The 9,409-nt window shown below is 39.0% G+C and overlaps 2 protein-coding genes across 2 annotated transcripts; one reads left to right on the forward strand and one right to left on the reverse strand.

Moving 5' to 3' along the window:
• Positions 1–4,681: 4,681 nt before the first annotated feature.
• On the forward strand, positions 4,682–6,924 carry LOC101308823 (thaumatin-like protein 1a-like). The gene is made up of 3 exons (XM_004289807.1): positions 4,682–4,748; positions 4,842–5,532; positions 6,659–6,924. The coding sequence occupies exons 1-3, from the start codon at positions 4,682–4,684 to the stop codon at positions 6,729–6,731; spliced, it is 831 nt and encodes a 276-aa protein (XP_004289855.1). The 3' UTR covers positions 6,732–6,924.
• A 655-nt stretch (positions 6,925–7,579) lies between these two features.
• On the reverse strand, positions 7,580–8,833 carry LOC101305040 (F-box protein At2g17036-like). Its single transcript, XM_004292116.1, has one exon. It carries the CDS (start codon positions 8,831–8,833, stop codon positions 7,580–7,582), a length of 1,254 nt encoding a protein of 417 aa, XP_004292164.1.
• Positions 8,834–9,409: the final 576 nt, after the last annotated feature.

Genomic DNA, 9,409 nt, shown 5'->3' on the forward strand with positions numbered 1-9,409 from the left:
ATATATATATATATATATATATATATATATATTTGAAGTGCAGCAGAACCAATAGTACTGCTGGTGATGATGTTAAGAATAAACATCAGCATCATCTTATATATATATCGATCAGTTTGTCTAAAAAGTTTTGTTTGGGTGCAGAGCAACATATTCATGGGTTTTGTTGGGCACATATTCATCACCTTATATTCCACTCGACCTTAATTTGTTTTCTCATGCTTTCTATTCTAGCTAGTCTCCAAGGACCCAGAAACATTCCCTGTTGCTTCTGTCTCCTTGACTAAAATATGGTGCAATACTGACCACAATAATTTAACTTACATATGGAATTTGTTCTTGTCACATCATCGATCTATACCTCGTTAATTCGATTGTGTTCATCATATGAATGAAATATGGTACAGATCTAGCTGATGATATATATCTCCAGATTACTTCACGTACCGTCAGACTCTAGCTGCTTCTGCTGCATAGATTTGAAAGCATTACCAGATCAAAATGATGATCCTTATAATTCCATTTCCATGTTATATAGCTCGGGTGTTCAGTGTTCTAATTGTTATGTGGAACAATATAAGTTTCTGTAGCAATAAGTAAATAACTGATGATCGATGAATGCTAGAATTCTAGAAATTTTCGGACATGTATGTGTAGATGATTATCATCGATTGTTAATAAAGCTAATGTGATAAACATGCACTTGTACGCATATGATTGTCAGTTGTTCATGTTACATGAACCATGTACAACATACGTAGGTAAGTGTATATGTAAAGGATTATACTGCTATGGTCTGATTATGAATTTACATTTCGCAACATATGCAAATAACAAAGAGAATTTGGACGCAATTCAAACTAGTTTGGTTGCAAGTTTCTTCTATGTTTCAAACGAGTATATAAGACTGCCGAGTTTTAAGTTGGTATCAATTTTCATAATCTGCAAATTAGGCTTTCATTCTTTCATAAATGGGTTCGAACATTGCTAATTGGTTTACTTTTGTCAACTAAACTATATATATATATATATATATATATATATATATATATATATATATTTGAGTCGTTTTAAGGTGTGCCCCTCACTAGCTAAACTCTCATCTTTTGAAAATGACACATGTGAAATCGACGTGAGACAATTCCAGACAAAGCATGTCAATTGTATGCATTTTGTTTGCCAAACACTACATGGAGTACGTACTCTTTAACTATGAGGTCGATCAGGGAACCAAAAGTCCAAAACACAAAAGCCAAATATAAATCATAGAGATTAATCAGTAATGCTGATTAAGATGAAACCAAATCTTCAAAAATGTTTGGGCAGCACCAAAACAATCTCTATCATTGATTTCTTGAGCATGGTAAAGGTTTTAAGCACGCGAGCTGGTCCAATGTTGGAGCCAATTATTTCTATCTTGAGCTTCTTTACTTATCATCGATCTCTTAGTTCATCATGTACATCAATTAATTTGTACAAGTTACTAACATAATCCTCTCTTGTTAAAATTGCCAAGATTAGCTTAATTAATAGAACTCTTGTAGGGCTTGTTCCTTAGCAATGATAAAAATTGGTGAAGCTTTTGGTATTTCTTTTCCTCTTGTAACGTAAACAAATTGTAATAGGTGCCCTTTTTGTGCTATCGCAGAAGCACTAATTGGCCTTTTGGATGCCAACATTGACTTGAAATGAAATATCATGGTGTGGGTGCTTTGAGTTAATTGATTGCTGCGAATCAAATTGAACTTTGGTCAACCCCCATTAGCTAGCAAAGTATTGCTTGCCTAGAATTGTTGGTGCAAAATAATTGGATTGGAGAAATATAACAGCAAACACAATAATGCTTAACTTGCTTTTGTGACCTCCTTTCTGAGAACAAATTTTAGGTCTTCAAAGAAAACGTGTATAACTCTGTCAATCCGAAATAACAACAATCTAATACTTGTTATGATACAAATGTACAGACTGACCTTTTGGAACAAGAAAAACAATGCCTTCGCCTAGTGCAAAACAAGAATTGAAGGAACAAGCTGAGTTCTACGGTTCTACCACTTTCTTGGGGTAAACCAACTGAATCTCATTATATCCTTTTCCAGTAGACCATCAAGTCGAGACCACACTGACATGTTGATACTTGGAAAGTTTTGCTCAGTTCTTCCACTCTCTAGGTTGAATACGCCGATATCATGAGACGCAACGGTTGGCGGTTCTACACAAGGAGGCTTCCAGCGAACACAGCTTTTCGTTGCGAAAAAAATGCGGTTGGTCTCTAGCTCCTTGTTATCCATGGCGGAGGTGGACAAATAACCATGGTCTGCAACAAGTAATACTTCGTCTACCAAGCATTTTACCCTAAGAGAGATGTCAGTCCTTGGGTTAAGCTTGTATACTTTAAAACAACACGTTCTCCACAACAAATCTGGATGTTCTTCATCTTCATCGTAAAATTCCTCATCATGATCATTACCTTCTAAGTCGTTGACGTTATTTTCATTATCATGTTCAACGACTACATTCGCTTGATCAACATGTGATCTTCATCTTCATGGTCGAATTGCCTATCTTGGTGATTACCCTCTAAGTCGTTGACGTTTTCATTATCATGTTCAGCAACTACAGTGGCTTCATCAGCAAGATAATATTCATCGACATCACCATCAATATCATCATGGTCATTACCTTCACCATGATAACCATAATCCTCAACATCACCATCATCGAGCTCATCTAAAATTTGTATCACGAACAGTACCTCATTGTTTGATTCTAACAGACGTGGGATATATCTACCACGTCTATCATCAACGAAGTGAACCAACTTTAATTCCATTACTTGATCTCCAAAGTTTAGAGTTCGATCTTCAACGCTCATCAATATTGCTTTATCTTTAGAAGTATAGCGAACGCAGGCATGTAACGCACCAGAAGAAAACAATATATCATCAAAAAAGTTTTTGGTTTCACGACCTGGTAGCTCTAAGAGAATAGTCCACCTCTCGTCTCCAGGTCTGTTTAAAGCCAAAGTTGAATATCCTTGAAAACAGTTGCAACCATACAATGTTCTGAATTGACATCTGACGTAGATATATAACTCAAGTTTGTTCAAGAAGTCTAGGGCAGCAGAGCGTTGTCTACCTTCAGTTTCTAGTTTTCTTTTGAATCTTGAAAAATCTCCAATCGTATTGAAAGATGGAAGTCTGTGTTGGACTTTTGAAATCGGGTTTAGTAAAAAGATCTCACAGTCTAGTCCCATGTCCCTGATCATAATCAACCAACCTTTAGTAGACCCATGAATTCCAGTTCATGGTACCTTCAGGCGGCGTAGGCAGCCCCAATATTTGTGAATTTTTGCATCAGAGAGGCTCAAAAAGCTCAAGTAGTTGTTGTCACTGCAGTTTGGATCTTTAAGTTGAGGGTGTAATACTAACCATGGAGGTTCATGCGGAGCACTACGGATGTCTCTTCGCATAACAATCGACTGCCATGACTTGCAGGTATTCGATCCTTCAAACTAAGGCGCTGTAAAATCTTCTCCATCACATCGTCAGGTGGTGCCTGCCAATGGTTGCTGCACTGTCGCCGTTTGCCATTATAAGAATTACAAGAAGCAAATCGGTTTCTGTCTAATTCTTGTATATTGTATTGAGAAGGAGGTTGTCCCTCTTCTGTTGACTCTACTTCAGTTCTCTGGAAAAGAGACTCAGTCCCCATTGATGTAAGACCTCATCAGAAATATTGGATTAGCTCTTTTTCCCTCTATATATGCTAGTAATTTTATAGATCACGAACCCTAGTTTCCAATTAATCAAGGATAACACAAACCAGAAAGAAATCCTAATCTTTATCTCTCTACCATAAGGAGTCCTACCTCAAAAAGGAAAGCAAATAGACATAGTTGTCCAAAACTAAAATTTACAACAAAGTTGAAGTTTTCTTTGACTGATGCTGCTATCTAACGGGCTTGGCTTAGGTTATTCGTTAAATGATATTTAGCGATGTAACAAATATATATATAGAACTGTCAACTGTATAAACCAACTTGTTTTCATTATAAAAAAAACGCATAGATGAATATAGATATTAACATATTGTCTAATCTATCTCTTTAAAATCGCCTTTTAACTTCTTTCATTTCATGGTATGGATTTTGATCCCAACACTACACTGAAAATTTGAGACGTAAAATGTGGAATCCACGTGGTCAAGTTTTATACCTAGCCTTTGTAGCTCAACTTGTAATTAACAAACATAGTTGGCTCTCCATTGTTCACTTACTCGGTCAGTGATCTTACACATCTAGTAATGAAATCTGATGAATGGATCTAGTAATTCAGTGCTACTGTAACAAGTAACAAACTCCTTAGTACCCCCAGGTTCAAGCATTCAAAACTCATGGGACTAGTAGCAGAAAATTACTTGTTTTTATTACGTGTTCACGAATAAATTGTCAATCCCTCTTCATTCACACCAGGTATATATTTGTACTTCCACATAAGCTCAGCTCCTAGCAATAATTAATGGAACTCCAGAAAATCCCTCTGGTTCTGTTGGGTCCCTAAATTTGGATAAACATTTCAACCTCACGTCAAAAAGCAAAAGCAAAGTAAAGTTCTTTGGCCCTGATCGAACCTTCAAACATTTCTTCATTCTCCACTCGATTCTTACAGCTTCAGTTTCTCTAATGGGTCGTCGTCTTCTTCTACTCTCTGCCTCCATAGTCACACTCCTCACCTTCTCTTTCTTCTCAGGTACGTAAAATCGAAACCCAACTCTCCTCAAACTCAAACTCTGTTGATTAGTGAATCATCGTACCAAGTTTGTTTTATTTTTTTGGTTTCAAGAAATGGAGTCGGCATCGTTCAAGATAGTGAACAAGTGCCGCCACACAATCTGGCCGGGAGTTCTGTCCGGCGCCAACACCGAACCGCTCTCTCCCACCGGCTTCGCGCTCAAGAGCGGCAAGTCCCGGACTTTATCAGTACCCAATTCATGGTCGGGTCGGATGTGGGCCCGGACCCTCTGCTCCGGAACCTCCCCCGGAAACTTCTCCTGCCTCACCGCCGACTGCGGCTCCGGAAAGATCGAGTGCGCGGGAAGCGGCGCCAAGCCGCCGGCTACTCTAGCCGAGTTCACTCTCAACGGCACCGACGGCTTGGACTTCTATGACGTCAGCCTCGTCGATGGGTACAACCTCCCGGTGCTGGTGGTGCCCCGCGGCGGGACGAGAGGCGGGTGCAGCCCCACGGGGTGTTTGGTGGACTTGAACGGCGCGTGTCCCAAGGCGCTGAGGGTGGCGCGTGAGGGCGGGAGCGTCGTGGCGTGTAGGAGCGCGTGTGAGGCGTTTGGGGAACCGCAGTTTTGTTGCAGTGAGGCGTACGCGACGCCTGAAACGTGTGCGCCGTCGGTGTTTTCTCTGTATTTCAAACATATTTGCCCACGCGCGTATAGCTATGCGTATGATGACAAGACGAGTACGTATACGTGTGCCTCGGCTGACTACATTATTATTTTCTGCCCTCTGCCTTATACCAGGTACCATCTTTTCTTCTTAATTCTTTCGAGTCCATGTCACATTTGATGCATATGAGATTGATAGATAGTGATCATAGTATTAGTTGGATTGGAATCTATAACATGTGAACTCTAATTTGATCAATTCTTCTTCGTGTGACAACATAACATTTGATACTGTTTGTTATAATCCAAATATTCGATGTATGCATGTTTCTATGTTTATCTTGTTTACAAAGTACTTGATTTGTGAATGCAATGACCATTGTTATGATCCCTAACTTGCACCTTTTAATGCACCAAGGGTTGCTTAGTGGTTGTGGTGCACTTTTGTTTTGACCACTTTTCGCAACCTCGAAATTCAACCAATTTGTAGTTTTCAGTTTCGAAAGCACAAATAAGATAAAGGATGAGACAAGAAGGTCCATGTGCAATTGGATTTCGCCCTCTATAGAATTAGGCAATTCAGCTGTAAGATTTATGGTTACAATGTGGTCAATGTAGCAGAAATTATAATAGGATCAGCAGTAGTAGTTACATGTAGACATCTTCCATGATAAAAGTGCATTAGTTTGTTTATTGTTATCTGGCTTGTCACTATTAGGATATAGAAAATGCTGACATTGTGAAATTTGTTGTGAAAAGGGTCATATCTGTGTATATAATTGAATATAGTTGTATGTCATTATCTCTTGTTTATGAGTGATTGTGTAAAGCAGCATAGTTTATTGACGAGGAAGACTTGAAATATATCACCTTGAGCAACACAATCATTGAACCAGAAACACAATTCAACTGCACCATTTGTTCTTCTTCTCTGGTATTCAAGTTCATTATCATCAAGACATGCTTCCATAGAATTCATTTCACCTTAATATCATGAGGAGGATTGAATGTGTTCCATTTTCTTTAGGTCACGTTTGCTCTATTCTATGTAATATGTTCGGCACTGTTCAATTATATGATTGTATTTCCTCTTAATGCAACAAAGCATTGCACTACAGGCATTTGAAACTTGAAACAGATATGATGATTGTCTTGATCAATTTTGATGCATGATTAGCAATGTATATGTTGAGTTCATCATGTTACACCATTTGAACAACCTCATGAACATATTTGGTGCCTTTATCATGAAAATTTGCAGTCAAAAGGTGTTGGGATTACGCAAAGATGGGGCACCGTTACCACTGGTTAATGAGACAATGATGTACTTATGAGCAGCCAACAATATGCTACTGGTATTTCATCATTACTTCTAGCTCGGATGCTTAATTTGCTCACGTCTTCCTGCCACATGTTCAAGCTTTCTGATCAACAATTTCCCTGACATTAATGTCCTGGAACATCGACTACAATCCCAGCGGAACAAACAGGTGTGTGATATTGATGCGTCATTTTTGCTCTCCCTCTTCCTTGCTTGGTAATAGTTCAATGCGCATAGGGTTGTAGGGGATAAATCCTTGTGATATCTTTGTACATAAGTTTATCTACCTCTTTGCTCTTCATCTAATGATAAACATATACAACAGTAAATATGAAATACGAATTTTGCCTCATGACTCGTTCAAGAGATTAGTAAATCTTAATTAGTCGAATTTGATCTGCATTCTGAACTTTGATTTATGGGTGTACATTATGGTGAGATCCTTGGAAGATGCTCACAAAATCTTATATCGATCTTGAGGTTGAAGGACGCTATTCCCTCCTCTGCTTCTGCAAGTGTGAAGAAAATTTTCACTCAAAAAGAACAGGGTTTCTGAGTGTATACAGTGAACTATAGACCAAAATGGAGGTGAACAAAGATCTCAACGGCTCCATCCATGTAGATCAAACGATGAAACTATATTAATATGACAGAATACTTGAAATTTCGGAGAGGTGAACTTGTAGAGGATCAGAGCAAAACCTATACCTCAAGAAGTAAGACGAGTGCTTATTGTGAAATGGTGCTTGAATGGAAATTTTGAGTTAAGGATGCTACACACATTCAATTGTATCCTTTGATTCAGTGCTATCTTTTACAATGGAAATCGAAATAATTTTCAAAGCATGAGAAGACATTTACTTAGAAACTTGGTTCTATCCATAAAAATGGAGCTCGAAACTCTGGTAATTTGTTCGTGACTGACTCGATTTTTCCATCTTCCATATGAAATATACCAGTGTAATCGCCTGGAGTGATATATGCCAATGGTTGATTCGTGAAGTATATACAATTGGGCTTGCAACCAGGATGCTGCAAGGCATTAACTGAGAAGGAAGAGTTATAACCCAGAAATAGAGTTATATTACCTAAATTCTCTACTTCTAAATCAGAAGACCATCGTCCATCGCTAAGAGGCACTTCAAAAACCCTAAACATAATCCTGAATTTTGACCTGTAGTCACGACGTAAAATCAACAGCAGAGCTCCAGCTGCTTCAACCAGATATAACCTGTAGTCAAGACATGAACCTCCAAGCACTTCACTAGGCATTTTGGGAACTACAACCCTTGTATTTGCTTTCTTATTAGCGTGTCCGAATTCACAGACTGAAACTGTACCATCGTCTGCAACGACATAAAATTGTCTTTTATAATAAGTTATGTCTGAATAACTCCAGCAGCTGTCTCTTCTTTCTTGCGCATCTAATATAGTCCAGTCTTGGTCTCCTGGTCTCCAAAATGCTAATCTTTCCCAACTATGAATCAAAACAATATAATCCGACGTAAAAGAAGGACTTGAAGATAACACAAACTTTTGTATCAAGGAATTACCGCCCGTCAAGAGTTTCAAAAGCTCTGGATCGCTATGATGATCGTTGAATGTCGTAAGATTCGGAAGCTGAATAGTTCGCTGATGTTTTAATGGATGCCGTAGACTAACCTTAAGGTTTCCGAAGGATTGAGTCATTAGCCACCCTAGGGAAGAATAGCACATACTTCCTCTAATTTCTGGAAAATCAAGTTTGTAAATCTTATCTTTCTTGAGGTCGTAAAACTCACGGATAGTAGTATCTTCGTTATCAGGGATCATAAGCCATGGAACTTGTTGTGTTCTGCTAAAGTTGTCCTTGATAGCAGCTGAACTCCATGATTTACAAACGGCGCCAAAATGTATAAAATCCTCAAAGGAAACCACCCTCTGAGCGATGGAAACGAGAAGATCTTGAGGAAGATTAGCCATCATAAGCCATGGAACTTGTTGTGTTCCGCTAAAGTTGTCCTTGATAGCAGCTGAACTCCATGATTTACAAACGGCGCCAAAATGTATAAAATCCTCAAAGGAAACCACCCTCTGAGCGATGGAAACGAGAAGATCTTGAGGAAGATTAGCCATCATTATTGTTCAAAAACGTTGATGATCAATCAGATTTAGTCTCGAGGGAGATCAAAGAGAGGGCTAGGTACGTTGAGTTGAGACTTGCCGAAGAGATGCTACAAGGTTCGTGTCTCTTCTATTCGTTTCCATGCACATTTATATAAGAGCAAATGCCTATTTAGTACTAATTTTAGAAAGTTTTTGGCCCGGTCTAATGAAAATAAGATTCCATTGCCCATTCCAACTGTTACTTGGTAAAATACATTTATACCCTTATACTCATTCTCTCTCTTCTCCTCTCATTTTCCATCAGATCTGTTTCTCTCTCTCTCTTCTTTCCTTTTCGATAATATATCTCTCTCTCTCTACGCCAATCTGCTACCACTGATGAACTACTTCAACGTCGACGCACGGTCCATGACGCCAGAAATCGGCAACCCAGCCATCGACGCCGACCATCCTCTCTCTCTCTCTATGTCTCTCTCTCTGCGCTGATTTGCTTCCACTGAAGGTTTACTTCAACGTCGACGCACGGTCCTCGACGCCCGAAATTGGTGACCGAGCCATCGAAGCCGACCGTCCTCTCTCTCTCTC

The sequence above is a fragment of the Fragaria vesca genome, linkage group LG2 (assembly GCF_000184155.1).
Source record: "Fragaria vesca subsp. vesca linkage group LG2, FraVesHawaii_1.0, whole genome shotgun sequence".
Classification (NCBI taxonomy): domain Eukaryota; kingdom Viridiplantae; phylum Streptophyta; class Magnoliopsida; order Rosales; family Rosaceae; genus Fragaria; species Fragaria vesca.